Genomic DNA, 15,317 nt, shown 5'->3' on the forward strand with positions numbered 1-15,317 from the left:
TGTTCCTCTCTTCTCCCATTTATTTGATTTTTTTGGTTTTGCTTTGATTCCTTAGTGTTAAATATACCCCCAAAAATGTTTTTAGGTCTGTAATGATCCTTTCCCTTCAATTGCTTTTAAGGAGCTGGGTGTGAAATACAGTGTCTTCCTAGTGGATCCCTGCCAAGTGTACGTCAGTATCAGGGGGTTCTGCTTGCTAAGTTTAGGTGTCCTTCTTGAAGATTGGCACCTGAGCTAACTAACATCTGTTGCCAATCTTTTTTTTTCTTCTTCTTCTACCCCAACCCCCCCACCCCAAGTACATGGTTGTATATTCTAGCTGTGAGTGCCTCTGGTTGTGCTGTGTGGGATGTCACCTCAGCATGGCCTGATGAGTGGTGCCATGTCTGTGTCCAGGATCCCAATCAGTGAAACCCTGGGCTGCCGAAGTGGAGCACACAAACTTAACCACTCGGCCACGGGGCCAGCCCCTAGGTGTGTTTGTTAAATACTTTGTTGTAGACTTCTACTAGAACATGGTATGGTAACACAAATAGCCTTTGTATCTCTTTGGTTCAGTGTTTTTCAAACTTTTTATCTTGAAATGAATTACATGGGTCCAGCCAACATTTTTTTTAATGAAGCAGAATAGAAAATATTCATACATATGAAGAGTATTATTTGTAAAACTTTTGCTAGACACAGAGATCCATACATACTAGATTGTAAAGTGCATTTCTTACTGTGAGTTGTAATCAAAATTATTTGAAAAATACTGCTCTAGCTACAGTTTTTGTGTATGTGTCTCTGGGTTGGTCTGGTATCTTAAATGAGACCGGAAGCTTTAAGACACTGTTGCTACCTGTCTTTAATAAGTATCTCCAAATTGCTGGTTTTGTAAAAACATAAAATACTTGTCTTTTCAGCAGTTTTCATCTTCCTCAAACTGAGAATTTCTCTCTGTATACTCTGTTTGATTTTATCCACTAGCATGGGCCAGTCCTGCTAAATCATTATGTTTTGTGGAAGAGTGTCCTGGAAGCTCTGATGGTGAAAAACCAGGAATCTAACTGTTCATCTCAGTTCCATGCGTCAAGCAATTATTTTTGAGATCATTGGGATGATCCAGAGGAGATGCAGAAAAAGCCCTGGATTTAAGGCCATAATCTGGGTACTAGTTCTGGCTCTGCAGCCTCATGGTCATGGGATCTTGGGCAAAGAAGTCACCTGTTTGAATCTCAGTTCTCTTATTTACGTGATGAAGGAAATGCTGGGGATAGTGCTGTCAGTCAAATGGCTAATGAACATGAAACCAGCTTACCCTATAAAATGGACGCAAACACTTGTCATCATCTCCTTTATATTCTGTTAGGTAAGTTATTTCATTCCTTAGGAAATCTAAGTTTTTGGTCAAGGAAAAGGGTCCCATAAAATTCTTTTTAGCTTGTAAAGTCTAATGTAGTCAAGGATGTTGAGCTGAAATCCTAATAAAAATAGGTAACACTTACTGTTAACTTAGCAAGCGCCAGGCACTTTACTTGTCACTCTTTACCCTAATTCTTACAGTAACCTTATCCAGCCAGTTACTGCTATTTTTACTGTCCTATCGAGGACAAAATTGGAATTAGATTAAGTAACTGATCCATGGTTATACATCTTGGAAATGTCTGGCTTTGAGTCGAGTCTGATGCTAGAACTCCAACTTAACCACAAAGCCTTAGCACTCCTTCTCCTGGCACAGCGACATTAATGAAATACAGTTGTTAATATCACCGCAGATGATGTGCCATTGGGCCGTCGCCTGGTTTGTTCTCCTTTGTGGTCCTCTTTGTCGCTTCAACTGCTGGCAGCTTGGTTCAGAGAGTGAAGAGAAAGTGAGCTGGTTAGACCCCAGTTCCTGGCTAAGGAAGTCAGTGACACGAGTCCTCAAGCCCTCTGGGTTTTAATGGTGCTATAGCTGCAGAAATTCCAGAAAAATAGTTTTTTATAATTTGGGGAGCACATCTTGTAGAGAGGCAGAGAGTGACTTCAATCACATTTTTGGTGGATTTTTTTTTATCTGACTTTTTGAGAAAAAGATGTACAAAACTAATTTTTTAATCTCAATAACTTGGTATACCCATTTCAGAGAAGACAATAACATGAAATCAGCTGGATCACAATTTAATTCATATGTGAGCCCAAAGGTACCACAAAATAACAGAAGGTGTATATAATGTTAACAGTGGTTATTCCTCAATGGTAGGGCTGTGGAGGATTTCTTTTTCTTTTTCTTTTCAGTATTTTCCAGACGTGTATTGACTGATAGGTTGATTTTTTTTTTTCCCTGCTGAGGAAGATTCACCTTGAGCTAACACCTGCTGCCAATCTTCCTCTTTTCGTATGTGAGCTGCTGTCACAGCGTGGCCAGACAGACAACTGGTGTAGGTCCACACCCGGGAACCCAACCCAGCCCGCTGAAGCAGAGCATGCCGAACTTAACCAGTAGGCCACTGGGGCTGGCCCTTTCCAGACTTTTAAATGAGAGGGTATTACTTTGAAACAGGAGAAAGAAAACCTTTTTTTTTTTTTTTTTTAAAGATTTTATTTTTTTTCTTTTTCTCCCCAAAGCCCCCCGGTACATAGTTGTATATTCTTTGTTGTGGGTCCTTCTAGCTGTGGCATGTGGGATGCTGCCCCAGCGTGGCCTGATGAGCAGTGCCATGTCCACGCCCAGGATTCGAACCAACGAAACACTGGGCCGCCTGCAGCGGAGCGCGCGAACCCAACCACTTGGCCACAGGGCCAGCCCCGAAAACAACCTTTTTTTAAAAATCTATATTTATTTCAAAATCTTACCTGTTAGCACCACCCACACCTTTATCTTCTTTTTGTATTTACTCTGGAGATTAAACGTTTTATTGACAGTACTGAGTGAGGAACCATGTCCTGAACGTAAATGCCAAGGACAGTTTTTATTGAACTCTTCAGTCTTCTTTTAAATTTATGTTGGGTCTTTGGAAGTGACCCCTCCTGAGCAGCAGGCGTTTTCCTTCCCATCCTGTTGCACAGGTTTTCTTTGCCATATTTAAACACCTCGCCATGGTATGTTTTAAACACACTACTTTCAATACTGCTGAATTAGCTCCTATTTTGAAGTTTGTATTTCCTTCCCAATTTAATTGCTGTCTCGCAAGACTCCGGGGCTGTTTCATTGCTCCAGGTAAGGAAATGCAGGGTCCTGTGACGTGATGGAAGACACAAATGACTGGATCGATTCTGGCTTCTCTCTGTTCCTGCCTTCAGCAAATCAGGCTAAATACTATGGTTTATATTTCATTGGTTATTACTTCTGGGCTCAAAATTTTGATATTTGCTAGTTTGCATTTTGTTACTGAGTATTTACACAAGAACACACATTCCCCTGTCTTACAGCCCTCTGTATGAAGAAAATCAGAAGGAATCAGTCTCACCGGGATAGTAATTGCCCTGGTTTTATTTCATTCTGTGGTCTCTATCTCAATTCAAATTACCTTCTTACTACTGTGGTCCTGAGGGAAAGGCCAAGTTTTTGACTAGAGAAACAATAATTGGATTTGTATTGAATACTTTAGGAAATAAACTTTTTTTGGATGCCATCTTGTAATCTTTATTAAAGGAGGCTCAGAAAAATAGATACAGCACAGTAAGACTTCTTCTGTTCTTATGCTGTTAAGACCTCTACATTTCCAGATGGTCTATAAAGAGAGATACGTGAAATAAATCTCCATAGTTGAAATACACTTTTTTTCATTGTACAAATGCTGAAACTTATTTTGTTAAAATACAGTTTTTATGTTTCTTCCCATATCAGAGCTATGTTTTACAATTAATGAAAGATTTCAAAAATTACAAAGTGACACCAATCTGATCTTAATATGCCCTGGTGTTCCTGCCTCTCTGTAGAAAGAGAGGCAAATTTTAGTTCTGGGGGCTTTTCTTAAATGTATTATTTGGTATTAACAAGATTCCCCCATTTAATATAAAAAGCATCCATTTATTTTGGAAGAATTGTCCTCAGCCTACCTTTGGTTTAGTTAATTCATTTACTCCCTATTGGATGGTTCATGTGGCTTTAGACAAACAGCACGGATCGCCTTCTGCTCTGTGTTTATCGTGTCCCTCGTTTCACTCCCGACTCAGTGTGGCTGGTCTCCTATGTTAGCAGTGTAGGTGGGAATGGCCGAATTCTGTTTCTGGCCCCTAAATTAGTGATTGAGCTTCAAATAACTAGTGCTGAGAAAACATGAATGGCTGCCGTCATTTTAATAGCCAAGTTGTCAGTGTGCTCTTCACCAACGAGCTTGTTAGACCTGAAGTCCTAGCAGGACTTGATGAGGCAGTTAGTGTTGCTTTTGGGTTATGGGCGACGACGTACTCTGTGTTGAAAGAGAAAATGTTAGAGAAACTAAGAACTGAATAATGAAAATCCTTTGTTTCTGTTTTCCGAGCAGCTTTGCTCTCGGGAGCCTGAGGGCAGGGTCCCTTCACGTTCGTGGTCCGGGCTTCCGGCTCCTGGCTGAGACTGCTGGATCTCCTCTATCCAGGTGCCTGTTGTAAAGGACAACGGGCTGCTCTGCGTGCATGCGAGGGAGACACGCAAATGTTCCTGAACTAATGCATTAGTGAAAATTAGTGAAAGGAAAGTGGCACAAACTCAAGACAAAGTTAGCCTTTTTTTGCGGTACTCAAAGTTGAGAGCAGGGAGTTGCCGTGGGTATAGAATTTAGATAGCGATTCGTGATCAAAACCCTTGGGGATTCGATCTTGGCAGAACAATGACAGTGTTGCATTCGGGGAAGTTCACTGAAGAGTTAAAAATGCTTCTCCAGGGACCATCAAAGCCATGGAGCTAAGCATGTGAGAGACGTTGAGGAGAGACTTCCTAGCCTTTCCCTGAGCCCCGTCTCTGACCCTCAGGGAGGGCCTTTCCGGCCCATGCAGGGCTGGGCAGAGCAGCAGTTTCTGGGGGGCCGTGGGCAGTTCAGATGGCAGTTGGGGCAGACTGCTGTGGATGGGAGGGGATTGTGTTTTACCTACTCTGGTCCGTTCCTAATAAATGGTCTTCTATATGCAATGTCTTGGACATTACAAGCAGTTCTCTTGTAAGTAATAAATACGCCTGCTTGGAAGTAGGAGCACATGGAAACTACTCTGAATAACTTAGTTAAAATGTTTTCTTGTGGAGCTACCAAGGACTGGATGACAAAAATAAGACACGTAGCGAACTGCTTCGAAACTAAAGGGTGCGAGAAAAAAGCACCGGAAGTTGAGTGATTGATGATGGTGTATACAGTGGCGGTGTTTTCCTTCGTGCACACTAATTTCCATTCGACAGCCTCCCCTCCAGCACTGAGATTCGAAACCCTCTCAGGGTGACAGTTTTTCCTTAGCAATCAAATAGAGCCCCAGGTGTTCCCCACAGAAAGGGCCAGGGGACAATAAGACACTCCCTAACGATCCTGTAGGGCTGTCTGTAACTGCCAGGAAGTATTCTGGGTTAGATCATGTCAAGAAACATGGGGCAAGTATGCAAATATATATAAGGATAAGGTGTTCAGAATTTCCCCTCATTCAGGCAGAAGTTTCTGGGTAATTGCAGGAATACTAAGGCCAGTTGCTCAGGGAGGGGCCGCCCCTCATTTTCTTTCCAGGAAGAATATGGATACTGCGCTTCATGATAGCAATGTGTGAAAAACCAGGCCTGATGACACCTGCGCAATGTCCTGAATGCCACTGGACGTTCTTGTGGTTTATGAGATGGGAAGAGAGAGTTTTCCGTTTCTGCGGAGGATGGACTTACTTAACAAATAAATCATCCTGCAACTCCCCCATGAGACTTCAGTAATGGAACTGAGGGGCGTCTGTGATTTTTGGATGAAGGAGAAAAACTAAGTAATATTACCTCTTAACCTCCAAGTGGAGAAAGCAAGCACCAAGTTTCTCTTGATGTCATTAAAGCAGACTGAGTTCTCAAACCCTGCCCTCCCTCCTAACTAAAGACAAATCTGGTCTGGTTCTAAGTGCTGTTTTCCACAACAGGAAACTCCCCTGCCACTGTTTTATTTAAAAACCAACCCCAATCACACCTCAGTGTCCATGCTGCCCTTCCCCTCCATGGAGAATGCCCACAGCCAGCGAGGCCGCCCACACGTAAAGGCTCTCCAAAGAAATAAGCCCAACTTCTTATTGACAGAAATATTCCTCGCTGTTCTTATGAAATACATTTTGGTATCTATTTCAGACTCAATAGTTTCTATTTTCCACATTATTATCAGCAGCTGCAAATCCAAGATATTAAAGAGATAATCTATTTAAACGTGGTCCTTACCATCTGCTAAAGGTGGCTGACAAGGGTGATATTTGCAAACACGATGCTTTTGTGTCTGGGTTATAGAATAACCTCCTTTCCACAAAGGCAATATGTTGCAAAATTGATGCCTCAAGGCCATTGAAATGACATAACTTCAGTCAAGCATTAAGAAGTTCATCATCTGAGTGTCCAATAGCATCTGGGTTTGAAAGTGGATCCAAGTCTGCAAATAGATTGAACCAGGCTGACATGTCTTGGTTACCATTGTCGGGAGCTATTAAAAAAGAAAAAAGCACATTTAAGAGTCTCAGAGTTTGAAATCACATTATTGTAACGCTTAGGATTTTAAAGTAGATGCTTCTTTTCTTTTGAATCAAAATTTAGGACAACTGACAAGCATGAACTATCAATTATATCTCCTTGAGGATAATTTTGAGAAGCCAGTGCGGATGCCTTGTGCTTTGCTGAGGCTCTGAGACATGGGCAATCGCACGATGTGCTGAGAAAGGACTCGATTAAAAGGGAAAAGGCAGGCAGAAATAGTCTGCTTAGAAACACTAAGATTATGTACAGATGGCTCTCAGATGAGGTTCAAAATTAAAAGTAACCTTTGTTCCTACAAAGTAGGAACATTACATTTGTAAACTCAGTGCTTAAAATCTATATTTATAGTAAAAGTAATATTAAAATATAGGACATAAAGGGAAAAAATCCCCCTAATCCTACCACATTAACACACCCAACGGTTGTCATTTTGGGTTACAGTTGTTCGCTTTGTCTTTTCCATGTGCACTCTACAAATTTTTGATATACATCTTATGGAGTAGATTGTGTCTCAGATACAACTTCCTGTTAACCGACTCCCTCTCGTCTTCCTGTGGAGACTGGCAATCTTGTACCTCAATAGTCTACAAGTTGCACTGTGGCAGATATTTGAGGATGTATGTTTGGGCTGAAGGCTGGGACTGATAACAAATGCACAGTGGCGCAGACAGTGGTCATCTCAGAAGGCTAGGCTCTTGAAGGCCAGGGGGTCCAGAAAGCAGGACTGAGACCCAGGAGACAATCTAAAGACCTACATATGAGGCCAGCGACACAGTGGGCAGAGGATGGAAGGCGGGCCCACGCAGAAGAGTCTCAGGCAACGCTCTCTTGCCATCATGGTCACCACTTTCCACAGGCCAGAGAGCCGGAGTTCGGGCTGTGGGGTCCCAAGTCTCAAGGATCAGGACAGAGTGAAAGGCTTTAATGTGCGTCCACTTCTGTTTCTGGGAACCCCAAGATAGTCAGTGAAACCCACACAAGTTCTGACTTTGAGTCCTGGGCACACCCCCTGCTGATGAGTAATAATGGGCAATCATTGAACCGCAGGGGCTCTTGTTTCCTCATCTGTAAAGTAATAACCATATAACTTATCATTAAACCAGGATATCTGAGAGTGAAGAGGCGGGCTATTAGTAATTATGCTGGAAGAACAGTGTCACCCAGGACCTGCGGCCATCCCAGCAATGCCTGACCTCCCTGATGTGTAGGGGAAACCGCACAGCACTGCACAGACGTGAGATGGTTTAATATTCATCTGACACAATGGGAAGTGAAGGCCTTAGTTACACTGTTTTCATGGTGGGGGGTCTCCTTGTGTACACGTTTCTTGCCTCCAGAGATTCTTACAGGACAACAAATAGAAAATGAATGAATTATACTGAACCATAATATACATATAGAGAAAAAGAACCCAAATAATTATTATTAATTTTCATAAAGTAAAAGCAACCATAAATAAAACTAACATCAAGAAACAGACATGACCACTCCTTAGACGTTCCCCTTGTGATATAAACCATGGAAGAAACATGACTCCGTGCTGATAATAAATGGGGGAGAGGTCTTTTGTTTACAGAGTACTGAGGGCTGGCGGAAGGAGCAGATTGTATGGCATGTGAGTTATATGTCAATAGGCTGTTTAAAAATGTGATCAATGGATGAATGGATAAACAAAATGTGGTCTGGCCATACAGTGGAGTACTAGTCAGCCTTAAAAAGGAAGGAAGTCCTGTCACGTGCTACAACACGGATGAGCCTTGAGGACATTATGCTAAGTGAAATAAGACAGTCACAAAAAGACAAATACTGTATGATTCCACTCATACGAGGTATCTAAAGTAGTTAAATTCATAGAAACAGACAGCAAAATTGGTGGCTATGGGGGGCTGAGAGGAGGGGGGAAGAACTGTTTAATGCATATAAAGTTTCTGATGCGCATGATGAAACAGCTCTGGAGATCCGTTTCACAACAAGGTGCATATGCTTAACATGACTGAACTGTACAATTAAAAATGGTTAAGATGGTAAATTTTGTTATGTGTTTTCTACCACAATAAAAAAAAAAATGTGGGGGAGTAGTAGGGTTGGAAAATCATCATTTTTTGCCCATCATATTAAGGACTGAATCAGGCAAAAAGCAACAGTGGATGCAAAATCAAAGAGGAAATTCTGATGAAGAGCAGGATGTGTGCGTGGTCGTGGAGAATCTCCCCACTGGCTGCTTAGTAATTGTAAGAAAGAGTAAAATAAAACAATAGTGATCATAGAGGAGAAAAACTGGACACCACCTTGAATTAGTGGTCAAAATTAACCTCACCAATGAGGGAGAGATGGCCAGTGCAAGCTCTCGGGGGAGAGGCCTGAGGAAGGACCAGCACCCCTGCCGTCTCCCCGTGGAGAAAGAGTAACCTGAATTTAATCGCGAGGAGACCTCAGGTGAACAGAAATACAGAGTATCCTATTAAAAACAAAAAGCAGTGGAGCAGAGGCACTAGATCCTCTTAAAATGGCCAAAAGCCAAAGAAAAGCTGTGGAAATGTGTCAGATTAAAACAGGCTGAAGAAACGTGGCAGCTGGATGCAGTCCATGACCCTTGACACGCTGTGCCAAACGGGGAAGTGCCACAGAGGACATGACAGGGTCAACTCACGAAACTGGAGGACAAATACACGGTAGATGACAGGAAACTACCGTGTTGACAGTAAATGTCCTGAAGTTTACACCCATACCGTGGTTATGCAAGAGAACACGCCTGTTCTTAGGAAACACAAACTTAAGTCATTAGGGGTGAAGGGTCATGACGGATGTCACACACACACACAGGCCTGTGTAAAGCAAATGGGGAAAATACACTAGGTGAATCTGGGTAAAGGGCACACAGGTGTTCTTTGTGCTATTTTCGTTTGTGCAACATTTCTGTATGTTTGAAATTCTTTCCAATTAAGAAGTTTTAAAAAATCAACATCAGTGACTAAGATGTATCTAAAATCCTGGAAGATAGAGAGTGTGTCTATTTTCTGTGTACACCCTACATGGTAATTACAACATGGACCAGCTCTGCAGACAACAACATGGTAAGTACTCAATATATGTTAGCAATGACTATGTACCAGGCCCCGTGCTAAGTGCCTGGATGCGGTCTTCGTCGATAGGCATCCGTAATCAAAGAGTGTCTTCTCTCCCTAATGGTGTCATCCATTACTAACAAACCTTAACACAGATATAAAAGATTCAAGTACAGAATTCAGTTTACTATGACATGCTCACAATTTCTATTCGAGTCTTTCCATGGTGAGGGATAGCCAGGTATAGCTTTCATTTTAATTCATGATTAAGAAAATATTTTTTCTGGACAATATTGAGGTGAAGACTTTTCTAAATTTATCTGAATTCAACTGATTGTTAATATGATAGCAAAGAACACAAACAAGTAACTTACATTTCGTTACTTTCCCTGGACTCCGTGAAGGCCGGGGCTGGTTATCAGTCTGTGAGAGAGGAGGTTCTGATGCCCCTGCCGAGGCCCAGCCTGGGGAGGAAGTCATGGATTATCACTGTTAATCAGATAGGAAGTGGCATCAGAAAAACAAGGAAAAGCAAAATAATCTAAGAAGCCCTCCAATGGTTAAAGCGGGGTCAGATTCTACAGTAGAGGAGGCATACTTAGAATTTGTCCGCAATTGTGTATGTTATTCAAATCATCTAAATTTAGTCCCAGCCAGAATGACTTCCTTACATTTTTCAAATGGTTTTAAAATAAATATATAATTTTTTTTTCTTTTTAACAATTGCAAATGGATAAGGTATAAAGAGAGATGTTCCAAGGATTTAGGGGAGAGGAAATAGACCTGACAATCAGAATCTCAAAACCTATGAATGTGTTTATACCATTGGACTCCATAGTCCCATTCCTAGAAATTTATCTTAAATAATTTAACTGAAGGAAAAACATGCATGATTATGTTTATTGCAGCATTATCTAGAAAATGAAAAAGAAAAAGGAAGGAATTAAGTAGATTATGGTGGATAAATGTGACAAAATACTATATGCAGTCATTAGAAAGTCTCAATATGAAGACTTGGTGTCACAGGGAAGTGTTTGCTGTGACATGAAAACTTATTTATGCTGTAGTTAAAGCACAAGGCTAGAAAGAACTTGGATTATCCTGCTGACTACCTCCTTGTACAGAAGAGATCATCTGAGGCTCAAGTTCTTACCTGGGTTCCTAGAACATAGCTTTTTTTTTTCTTGTTTTTTTTGTTGCTGTTGTTGTTTGTTTTAAGGAAGATTAGCCCTGAGCTAATGTCTGCTGCCAATCCTGTTCTTTTTGCTGAGGAAGACTGGCTCTGAGCTAACATCCATGCCCATCTTCCTCTACTTTATATGTAGGACGCCTACCACAGCATGGCTTGCCAAGCAGTGCCATGTCCGCACCCGGGATCCGAACCGGCAAAGCCTGGGCCCCGAAGCAGAACCTGTGCGCTTAACCGCTGCGCCACTGGGCCAGCCCCATAGAACATACATCTTTTAACTCTCAGGGCAGCTCACTTCTCAGGTCTCCATCACAGGAGAAAAAGTAGTAGACCTAAAGGGAAGGCTAGTGGAGTAGAGAGAGGCCGGTACGAGGAGGCAGGAGACCGGAGTTTGGTCCCCTCTGAACTGTTTAAACTGCCTGATGACCTTGAGCAAGACACTCAGACACTGAGAACCCGCTGCCTCCGCTATTGCATGGGAACATGCTGTCAGCCTGCAGGCAGGGACCAGACAGATGTCCTGAGTGGTGAAGAAATATCGTCGCCATTGCCAGAAAAATGGGAGGAGAATCCAGCGCTGCCAGAGATGTGGCAAGTGAAGGAGAAAGAGCTCCCTAAAGCAACAGGAGCTCACAGTGGAGAATGAATGTGCTTGTAAATCTTTTTAACTATTGGGCCATTGATACGCCACGTGAGAGTAATTGTTTTCTAAAATTTTACGATAGCAAAACGTCTAGATGGGGTGCCTCTTTATCAAATGATACTGCCCATTCTTACTTTTAGGCTATTTAACATATTCTTACTAAGCGACTGTTTAACTGATACTTTATTTATTGAGCTAACTTATGCTGCTGTCACAGAAAGCACAAGGATAAATCACCCCACAGACTATGCCCTTGAGGTGTTTGCAGAGTGAATAAAGTATGATGGTGTTCAGATAAATTATGAACATGAGTTACTAAGAACAAGGAATGCATTAAGATACAGGAGCCGTGAGGCTTGTACTCAAGGGTTTTAATCTACTAGGAGATGAAAGACAGGGATATAAGGCAAGACAAACTGTGATCACAGCCACGAAAACAGCTAGAGCACAACGGGAAGCTGGGGGAGGGGGCCCCTCCCTGTGGCAGCACTGGGGCGTCTCCAAGGGGCCGCCAGGGAGGAAGCACTGGCCTGGGGACCTAAGGTCCAGGCGCAAGGCCAGGCTCCATTGCGAACACAGTAATTCAAGGAAGCGACACAAGCAGAGATGCCTCAGAGGGATCTGCACACACTCCATGAGGTCACAGAAAGCTTTGGAGTAAGGGTGGCAATAAGGGTGGCAAGGCAGGCACAGGCAGGTTTATCCCGGAGCTCGTGGTGCTTCACGTTTCTAAATGTAAGCGGGGTCCTGACATCAGTATCTGCTTCCTGAAGAGAACACCTGGAGGAGGCGTGGGATGAACTGGCGTTTGGCAGGCCTGTGGGCAGGACTCCTGCAGCAGCCCAGGAAACAAAGGAGACTCTCGGTGGCTCTGGTAGTGGAGGCCAGGAGGGAGGGGGGACATTTGAGGCGTGTCTTAGAATTGACAGGACTTCGTAACCAAAACAGAAGCGGGGAGCAAAATGACTCCCCAGGGAGGGTGCTGGGTTGGACACGGTAGGGTGGAAGAGCAGGCGGGCAGAGGGAGTCCCGGCCGTAGCAGCAAAGCAGGCGGCCCCCTCCCCAGGGCAACACGCCGCCCCAGCCCCCTCCCACAGTCCGCTCCCGCTGCCTTGCCCGAAGGCTACGGGGAACCAGCCTGCAGAGCTGTCCTTTTCTCTCGTCAACTCTGAACCCACAGGAGGAGTAGACGCCAAGTTTTGCTAAGTGGAAGAAACAGTTTGACCGGCCCTAGGTGGGGTAACTCAGCAGGTCCAGACACTGATTTTCTATGCAGAGAAGACCCCCGGGAAAGTCAATGAAGACACTGTGGGGTTTGGGGACGGTGGCAGGAGAGCAGCTGTTTCGCTCTCGTTGACAGACTCCAGCGGAGATAATATGTTACTTTTCCAGTCGACTGGGGTGCTGCAGGCTCTGTCTCGTGGTACTGACATTAGCCCCAGTCTCCTTGTTGAGTTTCGCATCCACATGCGCACAGTTTCGTTTCATAAAGATAAAGTAAGTCACGGGTGTCCAGATGTCCCACGGATACTTACTGTGGGCAGCTCCAGCCGCACGAAGACCAAGGTCAAAGAGCTGTGAGGGCAGGAATCGCGAGCAAAGAAGACGCGGCTCAGACCCGACCGAGGGCTCTCGGGACCAGAGACCGGCGCTGGGGCTCCCCAGGGCAGGGCGCTCCTGGGGGGATCCACAGGCACTCGAAGACCCAGCACCCGGGAGGCTGTTCAGAAAGGAGAATTCCTTCTCAAAGTCGTCTTCCAGTGACTCTACAGGTAAATCTTTTGCAACTGTTGAGCGAAGACAAAAACAGAATGGCTTTTTCTTCTTGAGGAAATGAGGGTGTCGGGCAAATCAAACTTGTTTGATTGTTATACTTTATTAACAATAATTTTTAATGAAGAATTAAACTGACTGGAAGTTTATGGGAAAGTTATTTCTAATTAGGTAGACAATAGATCAAAATGACCACATTTCACAATCAAGATACAACAGTTATGAATAGCCATGTGTGAAATAACTAGGCAACCATCTATGTAAGAGAAACCACAGGACATACAAAGAGAAATTGAAACAAATCAATATTGGGAGACTTGACTATACCACTGTCAGTAAAAACAGGCCAAGAGGACAGAAGATACAAAATAGTTCAACAGCATAATCAATAAGGTAGTTATTTTGAACAAACACATACACAAACCCTAATAGAAAATATACCTTCTCCTCAAGCACACATTGAAAATTCACAAAAATTAATTATACAAAGGTAGACAAAAAAATTAGTGAGTTTCTTAAAGTAGAAATATTACAAACAACATGCTCTGATTACAATGCAATAAAATGAAATAATTAAAAATACAAAACCAAGAAATTAAAAGGCACTTCTACCTGTAAATATTATTTTATTTTATTTTTTTTTTGCTGAGGAAGATTGGAACTGAGCTAACATCTGTTGCTAATCTTCCTCTTTTTGCTTAAGGAAAACTAGCCCTGAGCTAACATCTGTGCCAGTCTTCCTCTATTTTGTATGTGGGTCACCACCACAGTACAGCTTGATGAGTGATGTAGGTTGGCACCAGGATCCGAACCTGCAAGCCCAGGCTGCTGAAGTGGAGAGCGCCAAACTTAACCACTACACCACCGGGCCAGCCCCTACCTGTAGATTTTAATACCTTCTATTAAACAATTCTTGGTTGAAAGGAAAATGGAGTTTCTGAAAAATAATGATAAAAAAGACATTTCATATCATAATCCATGGGATACTTAAGCAGCAATAATCGAAGAAAAAATCATGACCCTAAACACCTTTATCAACAAAAATGAGAGAGAGGGGCTTCCAGTCTGATAGAGTGAGGAGGTCTGTGGTCCTGTACACTAGTTTTTAAATAACTGGTGAAACCTATTTAAAAAAAAACCATTTAAAGTCTCTGGAAATTGTTGCAAAGACTCACATCAAATGAAGAAACATTTACTCAAGAAAGTCTATTAAAATTCAGAAAGAAGAGAGACTGTGGTATTTGAACTAAGAACCACTCCCTTCCTTCCCTCCCAATTCAGCAAGATGGAAATTCCAGTCTAGCCCAGAGCAGCCAAGAGCGCAGGGCTCCCTCCACCCCCAGCTCTCGGTCAGCAGCTATCTTCCCAGGAGGGGCAGAAAGCCAGCATTTCATATCCCGTCCTCGGTCACCTGTTGCTAAGGCTGAGTCCTAGGGAGTACAGCCAGGAGGTGGACGCTCCCATTTCGCACCCAGACCCCAGGCCCCCAGTCATGGGATGGAGACTGCCTTGGATGTGGCAGGTTGAGAACAGGGGCCCCTGATCGCTGAGGCAGGAAGGGGCAAGCCAAGAAGACCTGGGACTACTGTCACCCTCGTCACTTTAGCATTCCGCTCCTAGAGCAAGGATGTCACTCAGAGAGAAACATGTCATTGTTCCCACCCCCAGATCAAGCCCTGAGCCAGGTATTTTGCCTGGAAGGAGAAGCAGACCGTCAAATAAAGAGCTCCTAACCTCGTCCCAAAGGAACTGACTTCATTTGCAACAGTGTGCAGAGATTCGAGGTTGAAGATGCTCTCAAAAACAGCGGAGGTTGTGTGAAAAGGCAATTGGGAGAAGACTGGGAGATTCATTGGACAAATAGGCTCAACTGTAGGCCAGCCAGTTTGCCTGAAAGAACCAGGGAAAAAGCCAGCGGGCAAGAGCCTGCCCAGGGTAAGAACAAATCTCAAACACTGATGTCAGGAACTATCCTTTCAAGGCAGTCCAAATTTGATTGGTTTTGTCTGTAGA

The 15,317-nt window shown here is 43.3% G+C and overlaps 2 protein-coding genes across 29 annotated transcripts in view; one reads left to right on the top strand and one right to left on the bottom strand.

Annotated features, from left to right (window-relative positions):
- FAM117B (family with sequence similarity 117 member B) overlaps window positions 1–3,594 on the top strand; it is an 87,596-nt gene extending 84,002 nt beyond the window's left edge. Inside the window, exon 8 of the mRNA XM_023622416.2 lies at window positions 970–3,594. Coding sequence (XP_023478184.2) covers window positions 970–988 — 19 coding nt within the window. The 3' untranslated portion in view covers window positions 989–3,594. The remainder of the gene's footprint in view (window positions 1–969) is intronic.
- The window catches only part of ICA1L (islet cell autoantigen 1 like), a 66,568-nt gene continuing 54,328 nt past the window's right edge, over window positions 3,078–15,317 (bottom strand). For 11 of the 28 annotated variants that reach the window (XM_023622438.2, XM_070241645.1, XM_070241640.1 and 8 more), the window contains 3 exons: window positions 13,067–13,318; window positions 10,074–10,163; window positions 6,236–6,584 (listed from right to left, as the gene is read on the bottom strand). In XM_023622438.2, coding sequence (XP_023478206.1) covers window positions 6,469–6,584; window positions 10,074–10,163; window positions 13,067–13,318 — 458 coding nt within the window. In that variant the 3' untranslated portion in view covers window positions 6,236–6,468. Of the gene's footprint in view, window positions 3,200–3,581; window positions 6,585–10,073; window positions 10,164–13,066; window positions 13,319–15,317 lie in introns of those variants that run through there. The other 17 variants (XR_011428388.1, XR_011428384.1, XR_011428385.1 and 14 more) reach the window with 3 other exon arrangements.

Source organism: Equus caballus, chromosome 18, assembly GCF_041296265.1.
Source record: "Equus caballus isolate H_3958 breed thoroughbred chromosome 18, TB-T2T, whole genome shotgun sequence".
Classification (NCBI taxonomy): Eukaryota; Metazoa; Chordata; class Mammalia; order Perissodactyla; family Equidae; genus Equus; species Equus caballus.